Here is an 18,175-nt window from a genome sequence, read left to right on the forward strand (position 1 = left end):
TTCCCCGTCGTCCAAATTAAACAATTCCCCATCGTAAGTACACATTGATGGCCTAAGACACGAAACGAGCGGTTTGTGTGAGAAAACGAACAGTATTTATATCGTTTTTACCTCTTGTACACAGCCACGTCCAAGTGATCTGAGAGCGCGGGCGGGTATAGATATATACAATAGAAGTCGCCTTGGCTACTGCAGTTCATTGGAACGAAACCGTAGCCAAGGCGACTTCTAGTGTATATATCTATACCCGCAAATATCTTCTTTTGTGTTTCACAGAAGAAAAAAAGTCATACAGTACAGGTTTGGAAACAACGTGAGGGTGAGTAAATGGTTACAGAACTTAATTTCAGTTTAGGGTGAATTATCCCTTTAATGGTGATGTTTGCATTTTGTTTTTGTTTTTCAGTTAATACTTTCTCCTAACCATTCTTAATATGCAGAGATTCTTAAAAAACTGTCTAAAATAGTTTTTTTTTTTTTAAAGAAGGATGATAAACAATAAGAAAACACATGTAGAATAACATGCCGCAGACATTATCGTTTTTACTGATATATGATATCCATACTTATGATATTGTATAGAAATGCCTAAAAGCTTATTTAAAGACAGATCGATGAGCTTAATACACTCTCTGTGTTGTCTGTCTTGGAGGCTGACATAATAATTAGTGTCTATTAAGTGAGAACAGAGCCACTTAAATGTCCCAGCGCTGACAATCAATAAACCCAACTAATCACAGAGACAGAAAGTGACATCCCTGGTGAAACAAGATTTGTACTTGTTTCAATTGGACTATTAGGATTTGTGTCTTATGACACCATTATCACTACCCACAGTCTCTGGATCTTATCACTCACAGGAGGATTATTAGTATTGTGACCCTCTACAGAATTTGACCTTTATATCCTACAATAGCCCATTCCAGCTAGGTAATTTCCATAATGTAGTGAGATGTCAAGTGCATCAGTAATGGTGTGGGGCTGATAAAAAAATAAAATAAAATAAAAATACTAAATGTGAACCAAGTTTTTGTAACATGTAATATAGAATTCATGCAGGTAAATTGACTTGCTACAAATATATAATATTTTCAAAATACCGTTCAAAAGTTTTGTGTCTGTAAGGTTTTTGACAAATTAATACTTCTATTCAGCAAGGATGCAGTGAACTGTTTAGAAAGTGATAATTAAGACTTTTACAATCAAATAAATAATGTTTTGTACTTTCAATTCAACAGTGATAAAAATGTTTCATGGTTTCAGACTTGTTTGCTGCAGTTTTAAATTCCTAAGTATTAATTATTCATTCATTTCACTGGGCTCATTTGTGCTTGAAGGGTATTCGGATATCATTATGGCCAACAGAGCTTCTCTTCTAGCACACCTTGTGAATTATTTTGAATTTTAGTCATTGATTCATGAAAAACAAAATTATAGCTGAATGAACATTTGTAAAGCTGGTGCGAGACAGAGGGTGGAACTAATGCATGACTGATTACTTTGCCACCTTATTGCTCATTCAGTCCTGTTTTTTCGAGCTGAAAATGAAGGTAAATTTAGATAGTGACAAAATTCTAATACTTGATTAAATTGCTTTATATTTCTTAACCTAAATGTGTTTGTTTAACTTGATTGTTCTTATTGCACGCAAGATTATTGCACGGAAGATTGTGTCTTAAAATAATAGATTACATTTTATTGTCACTTTATCTCTAGCCAATTACAAGAAGTCTGACGCACACTTTGACATCAGGCACATAATGAAAGAAAGCAGGCCTATTGTGTCACAGTCATAAAGTCACTTGAGCTAGGGTTGGTGTGAGCACTAAGCAGATGGTTCTTCTGTGAGACGCGACTGTCCGTAGCACAAAGTCGAGGTTATACGCTGTCTCTCTCTGGATTTTAAGGACTTTTTTGGATACTGAGTGTGTCTGCCTGTGTTTTTGCTTACATGTAGATCTGAATGTGCTAGTGACCTGTCTATCGGAGAGCTCAATGAGGGTGTGCGTACAGGCCTCGTTTCTGCTGTGTGTCCTGGCGAGTGTATCATCCGCTCCATGTCTGCCTGAGCACTTTACTTGTGCGAGAGGCGGCTGTGTATCTGAGGAGCATGTATGTGATTTCAGAGAAAACTGTGAAGATGGCAGTGATGAGACGAACTGTATGTATTATTCTTAAACACTTGTTTTTTAATTTCCACTCTTCAGCTCCTTTTTCTGCTCTTCTATTTGTATGTTTTCTGTGCTTACGCAGGCAACTCTTTGACAGTAATGGCCCTTTCTTTTCCCTCTCTGTTGACAGTATGATTTTAAAGACTCCTAAAGGCCTCATGTGTAAACAACAGTGAGATTTATGGCTTACTCATAAAGTGGCACACTTGAAGGTCTACAGATGAGACACAACAGTGCATTTATAATATTGATTTAATATCGCTGGGGATTTTAGAAGGCAGAAAATTGCATAATTGAGGTTGATGTATTAGGGTTGACCACTATTGCTTTTGTTTAGTATATTCATCCTTTTAATGATGATAAGAAAAGATCCATAAGCAATTTATTATTTTATTATTTATTATTACGTGAGATGTCCTTATTGTGTATCTGCTCTATTGAATCTATTTTATAACAGATTTTCAGTCAAGCACCTTTTAAATGTGTTGTGAAGGATGCCATGTTGAGTTTCATATTTTCAGTGGTGTCTCTGTTACAAATTTCAAATGAAATTAATTTACTTTACTGTAATGGCTTGATATAGCTGTGAGTTTCCTCTATTGTAGGCTCCCAGTTTGTGAGATGTGACTTTCAGGAAGGTTTCTGTGGTTTTCAACATCATGTTTGGATGAGAGGCTCAGGCTTGAGCTGGCCCAGTACTGAGGCAGAAAATGTTACTGGTAAGTACAACAGTTGATCTTATATTTGGAGGGATACTACTTAACCAGCCTACTGAATCATATTTGATACATTAATTTTTTAGGCCTCAAAATTGACATGATCAAAACTTTGCTCAAAAACCTGTTGCACACAATTTACTGCTTGCATTTTTGCCCTCTGACTTATAGATCATAATTTTGCTTTAGAAAGTATGATCTAGATAATTCTAAAAATGTCCACCAATGGGTCATGGTACATATGTCCAAAAAAAAAAAAAAGTATAATTATTTTAAAAAATCATGTTAAAATATACGTATTTATCACATATGATACAACAGGGTTTTAAAGAATATTTATATGTACATATCTCAATCATCATTGTATTGCATTATATTATATGCTTTTGAACATAAAACAAAGCATTTAAATATCATATTACTAAGATATATTATTGGGAGATATAGAGTAGCAACTGGTATGCATTTTATGTAAGTAGTTACACTGTAATGAAAATATCATTGATTTGTATTACAAACTATCAGAATTTTATCTTTGTGGCTATATAAATAACTTCTGCACCAAATTGCATATTTTTCTCAGTTTGGTTTAATAAAGTTTTTCCTCCTCGAGTGTGAGCTCCATATGACAAAAAATATACAAAACATAAAACACATACAAACTTTTTTTTAGATTGTCTTTTAAATTTTGTCTGAAGGTTCAAAAAACTGTTCCGTTTAAAAAAAAAAAAGAAAAAAAGAATTGTATTCTATTTCTGTATTTCCTGACTACCCAGGACACTGTTTCTTCTCTTTTGTCAGGTCACTGCCTCTATATACGATCCAAAAATGGAGAAGGAGTCACTGCTGAAATATATAGTCCTCTTTTCCAGCCTTCACAGACATGCTGGGTACAGAAAAACATTATAACGGTTTCTAACTAAACGTATTTCGTATCTCGTATTTCATTGACTTTCATTGTAAATCCTGATGCCATATAAAAAATAGTTGCCTATTTGGTACAAATCTACTTTGAGCAAGCTATATATACAGTGGGGAGAACAAGTATTTGATACACTGCCGATTTTGCAGGTTTTCCTACTTACAAAGCATGTAGAGGTCTGTAATTTTTATCATAGGTACACTTCAACTGTGAGAGACGGAATCTAAAATAAAAATCCAGAAAATCACATTGTATGATTTTTAAATAATTAATTAGCATTTCATTGCATGACATAAGTATTTGATCACCTACCAACCAGTAAGAATTCCGGCTCTCACAGACCTGTTAGTTTTTCTTTAAGAAGCCCTCCTGTTCTCCACTCATTACATGTATTAACTGCACCTGTTTGAACCCGTTACCTGTATAAAAGACCTGTCCACACACTCAATCAAACAGACTCCAACCTCTCCACAATGGCCAAGACCAGAGAGCTGTGTAAGGACATCAGGGATAAAAATTGTAGACCTGCACAAGGCTAGGATGAGCTACAGGACAATAGGCAAGCAGCTTGGTGAGAAGGCAACAACTGTTGGCGCAATTATTAGAAAATGGAAGAAGTTCAAGATGACGGTCAATCTCCCTCGGTCTGGGGCACCATGCAAGATCTCACCTCGTGGGGCATCAATGATCATGAGGAAGGTGAGGGATCAGCCCAGAACTACACGGCAGGACCTGGTCAATGACCTGAAGAGAGCTGGGACCACAGTCTCAAAGAAAACCATTAGTAACACACTACGCCGTCATGGATTAAAATCCTACAGCGCACACAAGGTCCCGCTGCTCAAGCCATGTCCAGGCCCGTATGAAGTTTGCCAATGACCATCTGGATGATCCAGAGGAGGAATGGGAGAAGGTCATGTGGTCTGATGAGACAAAAATAGAGCTTTTTGGTCTAAACTCCACTCGCCGTGTTTGGAGGAAGAAGAAGGATGAGTACAACCCCAAGAACACCATCCCAATCGTGAAGCATGGAGGTGGAAACATCATTCTTTGGGGATGATTTTCTGCAAAGGGGACAGGACGACTGCACCGTATTGAGGGGAGGATGGATGGGGCCATGTATCGCGAAATCTTGGCCAACAACCTCCTTCCCTCAGTAAGGCTGAGTCTTCCAGCATGACAACGACCCGAAACACACAGCCAGGGCAACTAAGGAGTGGCTCCGTAAGAAGCATCTCAAGGTCCTGGAGTGGCCTAGCCAGTCTCCAGACCTGAACCCAATAGAAAATCTTTGGAGGGAGCTGAAAGTGCGTATTGCCCAGCGACAGCCCCGAAACCTGAAGGATCTGGAGAAGGTCTGTATGGAAGAGTGGGCCAAAATGCCTGCTGCAGTGTGTGCAAACCTGGTCAAGAACTACAGGAAACGTATGATCTCTGTAATTGCAAACAAAGGTTTCTGTACCAAATATTAAGTTCTGCTTTTACTTATGTCATGCAATAAAATGCTAATTAATTACTTAAAAATCATACAATGTGATTTTCTGGATTTTTATTTTAGATTCCGTCTCTCACAGTTGAAGTGTACCTATGATAAAAATTACAGACCTCTACATGCTTTGTAAGTAGGAAAACCTGCAAAATTGGCAGTGTATCAAATACTTGTTCTCCCCACAGTATAAATATGCAAATTTCTATACCATTTTGTGTGTGATATTTATTTTATACAACTGTTCAATAATCAGGAAATTAATATTGACCCACACTTTAGACAAAATATTGCCAATTACTTTGTCTATTTTCGCCAGTAGTTTCTGTAGTGGTGTTTTGTTACTAAATTAATCAGTGTTTATGAACAAATCGGTTTAATTAATAATTCAATATCTCACTCTGGTTTTGTTGCTGAATGAATCTGTGTTTATGAACAAATTGGTTGGATGAATGAATGATTGAGTGACTCACTCTGGTTTTGTTACTGAATGCTGCATCCCTAAATAGTATTTGAAATTAGAATTAGGGTGTCCCAAATTGCAGTATGTTGAAATAAGCATTCCAAAGATACCTGGATGGTCTACTTTTCCTGGTTAGAGTCCGAAGTTCAGATCCATGCACTAACTAATGCCCACAACCCATTGAGCAGTGGACGAGGATTCAGTTACCGTGAACACGAATAAAACGGGTTAAAAAACTACAAATATGGTGGATGTGCAAGACTGACGGCTAAGTAGAGAGGTTTATGCCTTCATGTGCTATCAGAATGATCATAAATGCAAGTTTCCTAGTTAAAAATTGTACATCAAAGCCCTCTCAAGACAAAATCATGATGACAAATCATCACCGTTAATGCACATGATACAAAACACAGTTTACAACTACAATAGCCTATAAAGCCTATTATATGATTATTATAGCCAATTATATAATTATATAAAATATTTTAGAAGTTCCATAAATGAACCAGTGCAATATGTTAGTTTTTTGACGAGAGAGACATTTTGGGTTTACCACAAACCATGAGCAGCATCTTGTTAAATGCTTTGCTCAAGCACCCAATTAAGTGTTTAGAGCACTTATCCACTGCCACGGCTACACACTCTTATTGACAGCAGAGAGTTATGCATAGGCTGTCAGAGCCGTGACACAGTGGGTAGTGCATGCACTCATTGTGATCTATGGTTTTAGATCCACTGTTATTAGATATGGAGTAATTCACTTTGAGTGCTTCTCTGCTTATATAAAAATAAGATGACATTGAACTTGGCAGGAAGATAACATAACCTCACTTCATAACAAAATGGCTTTGAGTATGAAATGCTTTCAGCTTTAATTTTGTCTCATTTGGCCAACTGTTGAATATTTTTAATGTTTCTAACTTGTAATGAAGCAAGCAATGCACCGCTTGAATCCTTTGTTCACATAAAACATTTTTTGGAGGTAATTTATATTTTGTCTCTTTGTTGTCCTTTTCTTTTGAACAGCTAACTTTCTATCGTCATATTGGGTTGCTGACAGGGGCTTTGCAGGTTCTGATCCAATTCAAAACTTCGGGAGAGATGGAGGAGGTGTTGTTTCAGTCCACCTCCAATCCTTATCCACACACTCTTCCCTGGATGCGAACAGTGGTGGAGTTAAACAGCAGAGAGAAGTTTAAGGTTGGTGTGGATGTACTGAATGAGGGGTTATGTGTGTTTGGGGGAAGGAGTATTATTATTTAAACTTTTGAACAAAAAGTAGTGGTTACACTTTATTTTAAATTGATAGTTCACCCAAAAATTTTAATTAGCCCATGATTTACTCACCCTGAAGTCATCATAGGTGTAGGCTATATGACATTCTTCTTTCAGACGAATTGGAGTTATATAAAAAAATGTCCTGGCTCTTCCAAGCTTTATAATGGCAGTGAATGGCTAGATGACTTTGGAAGTCCATCAAAGCGCATTTATTCATGATTAAAGTGCTCCACGCGTCTCTTGGGGTTAATAAAGGTCTTCTGAAGCGAAATAACCCTTGAACTTGACGCACAACGTAATGCCGGCAATTGGCGCCTCTCGTGGTTCAAACAAACAGGGCTGGGAAACCGCGTTCGTCATTACAGGGGGGTCTGCCGGAAGCTAGTTATTTTAGTCGATAAAGCTTTAAATATGGATATTTTTCTTACACGAACTCATCGCTTCACTTCAGAAGACCTTTATTAACCCCAAGAGACGTGTGGAGCACTTAAATCATGAATAGATGCGCTTTGATGGACTTCCAAAGTCATCTAGCCATTCACTGCCATTATAAAGCTTGGAAGAGCCAGGACATTTTTTTATATAACTCCAATTGTATTCGTTTGAAATAAGAATGTCATATACACCTATGATGACTTCAGGGTGAGTAAATCATGGGTAAATTTTCATTTTGGGGTGGACTATCCCTTTAAGATGTCCGTGTTACAGTGTAATTATACAGTTAGTACTGAGCATTAATATTTAGCTACATGTACTTTAGGGTTAGGATTATGGTGTGGGTTAGGGTATTATGCACATTTGATATTACTATCATAACAAGTAACAAGGACACTGTAAAATAAAGTGTTACAAAATTATGTATGGTGTATAGCTGAATCGGTAAAACATAATTGCTGTGACTCTACAGGTTGTGATTAGAGGATTGATATTCAACAGCAGTGACCCAAATGAAGTTGTTGCGATTGATGATCTGTCCTTCAGCAGAGAATGTGTGGCAGCCACTGGTGAGTGAACACTAATACATCTTTTGTTCTTTTTTGCAAATCCAGTTAGGCTGTCTAAATCCAAAAAAGTAACTTCACTTTGGAAGTTTACCAAGAAAGTTCAACTAAAAATTTTAATTATGGAATAATTTATTTACATTCATGTTGTTACAAACCTTTATGAGTTTCTTTCTTCTGTGAAACATAAAATAAGGTATTTAGAAGAATGTTTTTGTCTATACAGTGAAAGTCAATGAAATTGACTTTTCATTTTAAAGTAGAAAAAAAAATCATCTTTACTGTTCTGGTTTGATACGACATTAGGGTGAGTAAATGATGTGAGAATTATTATTTTTGGGTGAACTTTTTGTTTTTATAATCTTAAAACTTATGCTTTATTAGTGGTGCTTGCCAAAGGCAAGGCATCACTATTGTTATTACTCATACTTATTATTATTATTCCGTGGAAAAGTTTGGCGCGCTACGCTACTCTTCCCGCAGCTTTTGTCACAGCCCCATGAATGAGGCGTCAAATCGTGCGGATTGAGGTGTGCTATGACTTTTATAAGAGAACGGGTGTACAATGTTCGCCCCAGGGGCAAAAAAGCGGCCAAAAAAGTCCCATAGACTTTGCATTGCAACAAACTTTGCCGAGTCATAGCTCTGAGCGAGGATTTCGCAGAAACGTGCGGTTTACCACATTTGAAGAGACTGGCAGGCTCACATACCTCACAATGGGGTAAAAGTTGTACCCCTAGGGGGCAGGAGGCACCCAAAGTTGCCCCATTGACATACTATGGTCAAGGGACAGCCCATGAAACACACGTGCTTTTCCTACTATGGTAAATTGCATAGGGATTTTGTATTGAACATACAGTGCCTTGCGAAAGTATTCGGCCCCCTTGAACTTTTCGACCTTTTGCCACATTTCAGGCTTCAAACATACAGATATATATATAACTGTAATTTTTTGTGAAGAATCAACAACAAGTGGGACACAATCATGAAGTGGAACGAAATTTATTGGATATTTCAAACTTTAACAAATAAAAAACAGAAAAATTGGGCGTGCAAAATTATTCAGCCCCCTTAAGTTAATACTTTGTAGCGCCACCTTTTGCTGCGATTACAGCTGTAAGTCGCTTGGGGTATGTCTCTATCAGTTTTGCACATCGAGAGACTGAAATTTTTTCCCATTCCTCCTTGCAAAACAGCTCGAGCTCAGTGAGGTTGGATGGAGAGCGTTTGTGAACAGCAGTTTTCAGTTCTTTCCACAGATTCTCGATTGGATTCAGGTCTGGACTTTGACTTGGCCATTCTAACACCTGGATATGTTTATTTGTGAACCATTCCATTGTAGATTTTGCTTTATGTTTTGGATCATTGTCTTGTTGGAAGACAAATCTCCGTCCCAGTCTCAGGTCTTTTGCAGACTCCATCAGGTTCTTCCAGAATGGTCCTGTATTTGGCTCCATCCATCTTCCCATCAATTTTAACCATCTTCCCTGTCCCTGCTGAAGAAAAGCAGGCCCAAACCATGATGCTGCCACCACCATGTTTGACAGTGGGGATGGTGTGTTCAGGGTGATGAGCTGTGTTGCTTTTACGCCAAACATAACATTTTGCATTGTTGCCAAAAAGTTCGATTTTGGTTTCATCTAACCAGAGCACCTTCTTCCACATGTTTGGTGTGTCTCCCAGGTGGCTTGTGGCAAACTTTAAACGACACTTTTTATGGATATCTTTAAGAAATGGCTTTCTTCTTGCCACTCTTCCATAAAGGCCAGATTTGTGCAGTATACGACTGATTGTTGTCCTATGGACAGAGTCTCCCACCTCAGCTGTAGATCTCTGCAGTTCATCCAGAGTGATCATGGGCTTCTTGGCTGCATCTCTGATCAGTCTTCTCCTTGTATGAGCTGAAAGTTTAGAGGGACGGCCGGGTCTTGGTAGATTTGCAGTGGTCTGATACTCCTTCCATTTCAATATTATCGCTTGCACAGTGCTCCTGGGGATGTTTAAAGCTAGGGAAATCTTTCTGTATCCAAATCCGGCTTTAAACTTCTCCACAACAGTATCTCGGACCTGCCTGGTGTGTTCCTTGTTCTTCATGATGCTCTCTGTGCTTTAAACGGACCTCTGAGACTATCACAGAGCAGGTGCATTTATACAGAGACTTGATTACACACAGGTGGATTCTATTTATCATCATTAGTCATTTAGGTCAACATTGGATCATTCAGAGATCCTCACTGAACTTCTGGAGAGAGTTTGCTGCACTGAAAGTAAAGAGGCTGAATAATTTTGCACGCCTAATTTTTCAGTTTTTTATTTGTTAAAAAAGTTTGAAATATCCAATAAATTTCGTTCCACTTCATGATTGTGTCCCACTTGTTGTTGATTCTTCACAAAAAATTACAGTTTTATATCTTTATAGCCCCTTTCACACAGAGATTCCGGAAAATACACGGATAAAGTGACCCGGGATTTGACCCGGGTTCGTTTGATTTTGGTCATTCACACTGCCAGTGATTTTCCGGAATCAGAGAGTGCGTTCACACACAACCCGTAAAAATGCCGTAAAGACACGTGACATCGATGTGACTTGTAATCTCAGCAGCGTCTTAAGTTTGCTTATGAGCTGCGATCTCTCTCTCGAGAAAACACGCCTGTGCATTTGTTTCTCTGATTCGATCATAAACTTGCGCATTACATACCGTTTCACAGCTGGAGAACGAGCCCGGCTTCAGCGTCATCACTACGACACGGCATTGTTACGGCTTTTGTTCACACAGCGCGCGTTCCGGGACTGAACACGGCAATGTTACTAGGTCCCGACCCGGCATCGATCCCGGCTTAAATCCCGGGTCGAGTTTGCGTTCACACAGAAGGCGCTCTGGCAATTTGCCGGCAATTTGCCGGGTTCAAAGCGCTGTGTGAAAGGGGCTTATGTTTGAAGCCTGAAATGTGGCAAAAGGTCGAAAAGTTCAAGGGGGCCGAATACTTTCGCAAGGCACTGTAACTCTGGATTACAGTGTCATAGAGACAAGGTGGCGGGCGCATTTTAGTCAGACCATCAGTCTCTCAGGATCATTGTGAAGCTATCAAGCCACGCCCTAGCAACCATTTAGAGCACCATAGCAATAAGTTCCATAGACTTCCATTGAAAGAGATCAAAGGGATATCTTTGGATAGAAGTGTCTTAAGCCCCTTTCACACAGAGATTCCGGAAAATACACGGATAAAGTGACCCGGGATTTGACCCGGGTTCGTTTGATTTTGGTTCATTCACACTGCCAGTGATTTTCCGGACACACAACCCGTAAAAATGCCGTAAAGACACGTGACATCGATGTGACTTGTAATCTCAGCAGCGTCTTAAGTTTGCTTATGAGCTGCAATCTCTCTCTCGAGAAACCACGCTTGTGCATTTTTTTCTCTGATTCGATCATAAACTTGCGCATTACGTACCATTTCACAGCTGGCGAACGATCCCGGCTTCAGCGTCATCACATACGACACGGCATTATTACGGCTTTTGTTCACACAGCGCGTGTTCCGGGACTGAACACGGCAATGTTACTAGGTTCCCAACACGGCATCGATCCCGGCATAAATCCCGGGTCGAGTTTGCGTTCACACAGAAGGCGCTCTGGCAATTTGCCGGCAATTTCCCGGGTTCAAAGCGCTGTGTGAAAGGGGCTATAGAAACATAAGGGTGGTCTCATTTGACTTGGGGTAGCAAAAAGCCAATCATGAGACACTTTCAGCACTTCCTGGCCACACCCTAGCAACCACTGTCTAGCACCCTAGCAACCCAAACCCAAAGAGGGATATCTTCTAATCTGAATGTCATAGAGGCATGGGGGTTGTTATCATTCATACTGGCAAGGAGCTTTTGAAGTATCATCATTGGCAGCTGCCAAGCCACTTTCTAGCAACCAAACAAAGTACCCTATCAACCTTTTTGCAAGAACTATATCTCTGCATCGGAACATCGTAGAGACATGAGGGTTGGCTCTTTTGACTCATGCTTGCAAACAGAACTTCCAACATGCTATACATGCTAACAGTGAATAGCTACATGCTAATAGTGATTAGTTAAGTGATAAATCATGCCAAGAACATGCTAAGAACTCTATAAAAACTCCATATTAACCATCTGTGAATACCAACTACCAACCACCTTGTAACACCATAGCAACCACCCAGAATACCCTAGCAACCACCTAACAACACCATAGCAACCATCCAGAACACCCTAGCAATGCCCCAGCAACCACCCAGAACACCCTAGCAACTGTCTAGCAACGCACTAGCAACCACCCAGAATACCTTAGCAACCACCCAGAACACCATAGCAACCACCTAGTAAAACCATAGTAACCACCTAGCAACCACCCTGAACACCTTAGCAACCGCATAGCAACACCATAGCAACCACCCAGAATACCTTAGCAACCACCAAGAATACCCTAGCAACCACCTAGTAACCACCCAGAACACCTTAGCAACCCACTAGAAACACCCTAGCAACCGTGCCAAATTTTGCCACTGCAAGCACCACTCACATTTTCTTCAGGAAATGTACATTCTAGTTCAGTATGTTATTCAGTATGTATGATTGCTCCTCCTTCAGATGTTTGGGTCATGATGTAGCTGTTCGTAAAGGCACAAAGATGAAGTTATGTGATTGCTGTGCTCACTTTGATGCGATTTCTGAATGGTGTGAGGTGCAGAGAGCTCAAGAGATTCGGGGATACAAAGCTGTAAATAAGGTCTAATACATGTATAGCCCTTTGCTGGATGAACTGGGACACCAGAGGGACAATGGTGATAGGCAGAAGGGAACCTCAGCAGCTTTCCAATTTAGAGTTCAGCCGAAGATAGAAGGAGCAAGAGACATCAGTTAGATTTAGAGTATATGCAAGTGCGAGTGGTTTTATTATCTTGTGAAGATTTTTTAGATCTACATTTTAAGATTTAATCTGTTCAGTAAGTCATTTACTATATTTGATGCATTTATCATAAAAAATGCTTAACTGTTTATGAGAACCATAAATACAGACAGAACAGAAAAAAGCTGACTGTATATTTTATTACCAAGTGTCTCAGAGGAAGGTGTGTGTGTGTGTGTGTGTGTGTGTGTGTGTGTGTGTGTGTGTGTGTGTGTGTGTGTGTGTGTGTGTGTGTGTGTGTGTGTGTGTGTGTGTGTGTGTGTGTGTGTGTGTGTGTGTGTGTGTGTGTGTGTTACGGTACCACATTATTGTGAATTATTTCAGCAGTACCCTGGACAGTCCAATTAATCATAATACTGTGGCCATGTTCAGATCTACATCACATGATATGGTTAACAAAGGTGATGATGCAGGAAGGAGCTCTCAGAAGCTCTCCACTTCATGAGAGACTTCACTTCACTTTTGCTTACCTTTTCTATAATATATATGTGTTGGCTTTATTGTTTTCTTCAGAGACTGACATCAAGGCACCCTTTTCAACTCACTTTGACTGTGGGGAAAATGTCTGTGTGGATGGGGTGAAAGTGTGTGACTTTTCTTTAGACTGCCCCAATGGAGAGGATGAGGCCAACTGTTGTAAGTAAATGGACTCAAAGATCAAAACAGCTTAAAGTTGACATGATTTCACTGGAATATGAGCCATGTCACTGTTTAAAGGGGTCATATAATGCGATTTCTTGTTTTCCTTTTTCTTTAGTGTGTTATGCAGCTGTTTGTGCATGTATAAGATCTGCAGAGTTACAAAGCTCAAAGTCTCAAACCTAAAGAGATTTTCTTTGTAAAAGTTAAGGCTCAGCCACGCTTTCCTAAAACGCTTCATTCAAACACGCCCCGACAAATCTACGTCAGTTTGTGGGGGCAGACTTTTATAACACCACCCAAATGTATAGTATACGCAAAGAAAGAAGGCGTAACTTTTATTCTCCCTGTATAATTGTTGCCGCCGACACGCCATGTCGCGGAGACGCTGATTTTCGTTGCGAAAGCCAAACTACTTTGTTTGACCTTTCAAAAGAGGACATTATTAGAAAACAGTGGTTAAGCTTTATTTACAACACTGTTCCAGAACAGTTCCACAACCAACCAAAATATTCGACTGTGTGCGGTGCATTTTTCGGAGGACTATTTCCCGAACCTGGGAGAGTACAAGGCCGGCTGTGCACAAAGGCTGATTCTAAAAAGTGGGGCAATCTTTGCAAGTACAGTCTGGCGCTTCTGACTCACAGACACAGTCTGTAAGTATGTTTTCATATTTTAATAATTTGCTACTGACTATTCAAACGCGTGTTTTGAGCATATAATAGTCACGCTTGTATGTTGTTTCTACGATCACAAATGAAGACATGGTTTTATGTTTACATAGTGTTCTCCCCCCGTAGCGCGACGCGTAAAAAGACCGTATTTAGTCATTATAATCAGTAATGTCCTCTATGAAATAAAACCTTACCAATCTGATACTATCTGGTCCAGTCGCGCTGGCAAAGTTGATCGATCAGCTTGGTCATCTGCATTTTCCGGATCAGATTCAGGCTCGAATTGACATTATCACCTGTCATTATTGCTTTGCTATTCATGGGTTTCATCAGGTCCCTTTCCACAGGTGTATAAAATCAAGCACCTAAATTATGAATGCAGACTGCATTGTGCTTGATTAATACACCTGTGGAAAGGGACCTGATGAAACCCATGAATTGATGGAGCTGCTGTTCCAAATATGGTAAGGGACGTGACATTTCTGTCACATGCGTAAGGTATTCGGGCCAATCACAATGCACTGAATTGCAGGCCAATCAGAGCATACCGCGCTTTTCAGAATGATGAACTTTGTAAAAATCAACGCTTTTCAGAAAGGAGGGGCATAGAGGAGCAACAATAATGTACGGTATGTGTAAAATAATTTTTTTTTTTTTTTTTTTTACCTAAAACCACGTAAACACATTGCATTAAACCAAATACACAAAATAATGTTCTTTTTAGAACCATCATATGACCCCTTTAAGAAACATTTACTTTGATTAAAATCAAACATGCAGTGTTTTTTTTTGTTTTTTTTATTAAATTTATTTTTTACAATAAGCAATTGACCAAGTTTTTTGCATAAGCATTTGTTAAAAAAATACACTGCTTTGAAAGGGTAGTTTTATCCTTTACATTAATATTTTATTATTCCTTCATAATGTTAATTTGACTTTCAGCGGCACAGTGTGATTTCGAGTCTGACTCATGTGGTTGGTATGAGCTCATCCAGGGTGATGGATTTGAATGGGTAAGAGGCTCAGCTGATGGAGTCTCCATAGATTATGTAGACCAAACACCACCCCAGGACCACTCGACTAATACAAGTGCAGGTAAGAGTAACACATGAAATGCCTTTGTCTCACACTTTAGTTACTCTGTCAACCCCAAAAGATGCTAAATTGTAGTTTTATTTTTTTAAATTTTTTTGACACAATTTGAATGGTTCAATACATTTTTTTGTAATCACAAAAAGCATGTCTAATTAATGGAAATCATGAAACTTATACAATTTAACAACAATTTATTAAAAGTTTAACAAAAATTACATGTTTAGGGCACTATGAAATACGTTTTATTTATTTTTTCCTCAAATTCCGTAAAAAATTTTACCAAATTCTGTGTTTTCTGTTTTAAGTTTTCTGGATTTCATTTTAATGGACAATTGTGATCATTCCTTTAAAAAAAATTAAGATTTAATAATAATGTATTATTAGTGTTAGTATTATTATTATTACATTGAGACGTAGCTAAATCTTACTGTACAACAGTAATATATTTCTGTCACAATTTCTTCAAGTTAAACCAAACTTTTTTTTGACGGGCTGCCGTGAAGACCTTTGAGTTTGTGTGTTTATGAAATGACGATAGTTTTTCTCAAATGAAATGGTAAAATTCTGATGAAGTGACTCTCAGAGCAGCTCTGGAGATGTAGTTTAATGTCCTCATAAACTGAGGCGGCAGAGGCTGAGAACACCACAAGCGTGTGTTGTAAATCAAATCGCATGTCTGAGCAATTAATTCACACAGAGACACGCAGAACATGCAGGATTCATTTTTAAATAGTAATTTTGCAATTTAATATTCACAGTCACTAGTCTATAGCTATACTTCCATCACCCTGTTTTAATTCGCAAGTATTGCATCAGAAACGAGTGATGGAAATGGCAAACGCCTCCTTCAAAACACATGAATGCACACAGCAGGGAGCAAACAAAAGTGTCTGGAGAGATGGCATTAAACTACCTCATGTCTCAAAGCACATAACATTTCAATAATAATGAACATAATGTAGAAAATTTGTTTAAAATGGAAATATTAATAATAAATAACTTGTTATAAATAATTATGAATATTTGGATCAGTTAATCGAATTAACTTGATGTAGTTAAACTAATATTACCATCAATGAATCAGTTCGTCCAGCGAACACTCACTATTGATTACTTTAATTAATTATAAGAAATATTAATTTCCGGGTAAGGGAAATAACTTTCTTACTGTACAGTAGTCTACTAATCAGAGCATGTAGCAAGATCAAGAATTGTTTAAGTGACATTAATCTGCAGGCAGAATCAGAATCAGGGAACTCTTTTTTTTTTTTTTATTAACTAAAAGTTAAAGCTGCAGTCCGTAACTTTTTTGGGTTAAAAATGATCCAAAATACATTTTTGAGCAAGTACATAACCATCCAGTATTCAAAACTATCTGCTTGCCTTAGCTCGATTCAAAATGGTAAGCTTGTAATAATGTTTTTAATTCAAGTGGTACTGGTGGATTTCCGCGGGAAATTCAAGCATGTCTTTGCGTCATTACGTCACATCTGTCCACATAAAGAAGGAGTCCCGGCTAGTAGGCAATATTGCGTGTGAGGATGTTGGAGGTGGAGATTTATAGCCTTTTCTCACAGCACTTGATATAATTAAACTTATAAATTTGATGGCGGATCCAGAAATGTTCAAACAACAATCGCTATTTACAACTGGAGATTCACCCGTTGTAAAATGCAAAAGACTTCGGGGTGGCTACAGAAAAAAAGAGACTGCAACCGGGCCCATGCGAAAACAAGGATAACTATCGGAAGGGCATTAACTGTAGTCACGCAATGCTGAACATTAACAATTTGAGAACAAAGTATAATTTGCACGGTTTGACGTGATATGATAAGCGATTGTTGGATTTAATCAACGTGATTTACTGCAATGCTTTTTGTCAGAACAAAAGTGGATGTTACTTACTTGTTCAGACGACATTTTCCGGTGTAAATTCTTATGTTGGTCATACTTCCAAAAAGTAGAATCTGTGATTGCGAATGACAGTATCCACACCGGCGCGGTGACTGACAGCCGCACATTCTCCTCAAAACATTGGATTCATCCGCGCTGTGCTGTGCTGTGCCGACTGCCGAGGCACAACCCACGTAAAGTTGATAATTCCGCGAATAACTGCAATTGCAGATTTCGAACAGAGATGGCGACAAAGAGGAAAAACTACGGACTGCAGCTTTAACTAAAGTTTTAATAACTTAATCACGAACACATAACTAATCTAAACATATACACACAAATCACGCATTCATGGGAAATGGAAAAGTGAAAGCAAATGACCGGAACAGAACAAGGGGGATGAAGCTATGAAACGTGTAATTTAACCATCTGAAATGTCAAAGCATGTTCATTAACAGCAAGGTTTATCTATGAATTAATGTGGGGGAAAAGTCGATTCTTATGGACATTAGGTGTCTTGACATAAAGGAATGCAGTGAGAGTACCTCTCCTTGCATTCTTTTGGGGGAGGGGGTCATAAAACCATTTGCTGGTATGTTAGCCAGAGGTTTTTGGTGGTTTGTCACACACTTTTATTCACAGTTTGCTTGTTGGTTGTGGAGTTTTAAGGATTATTTGTTAAATATAAGAAGTAACTGTGCATGTCTGTTCGGTTCAGCCATTACAATAAACAACTTAAGAGCACTGACCGGTACCACCTGACTGCTGAAGCTTGGATTCGGCGTTGGTTGCCATTGAAACTTATTGTCATTGAAATTCAAGTCATGAACCGCCCCGATCCGACACTGCTAAATACATTTAGACCTCATAACTTATTGATTGCTATCAGGATGTGAA

At 38.7% G+C, this 18,175-nt stretch overlaps 1 protein-coding gene across 1 annotated transcript in view; it reads left to right on the forward strand.

Annotated features, from left to right (window-relative positions):
* Positions 1-303: 303 nt before the first annotated feature.
* Positions 304-18,175, forward strand: part of malrd1 (MAM and LDL receptor class A domain containing 1) — a 57,332-nt gene continuing 39,460 nt past the window's right edge. Inside the window, exons 1-8 of the mRNA XM_082162110.1 lie at positions 304-319; positions 1,958-2,161; positions 2,777-2,890; positions 3,689-3,777; positions 6,785-6,958; positions 7,944-8,040; positions 13,491-13,613; positions 15,233-15,385. Of these exons, the coding sequence (XP_082018236.1) occupies positions 1,996-2,161; positions 2,777-2,890; positions 3,689-3,777; positions 6,785-6,958; positions 7,944-8,040; positions 13,491-13,613; positions 15,233-15,385 (916 nt within the window). The 5' untranslated portion in view covers positions 304-319; positions 1,958-1,995. The remainder of the gene's footprint in view (positions 320-1,957; positions 2,162-2,776; positions 2,891-3,688; positions 3,778-6,784; positions 6,959-7,943; positions 8,041-13,490; positions 13,614-15,232; positions 15,386-18,175) is intronic.

Source organism: Leuciscus leuciscus (genome assembly GCF_965113295.1).
Source record: "Leuciscus leuciscus genome assembly, chromosome: 2".
Classification (NCBI taxonomy): domain Eukaryota; kingdom Metazoa; phylum Chordata; class Actinopteri; order Cypriniformes; family Leuciscidae; genus Leuciscus; species Leuciscus leuciscus.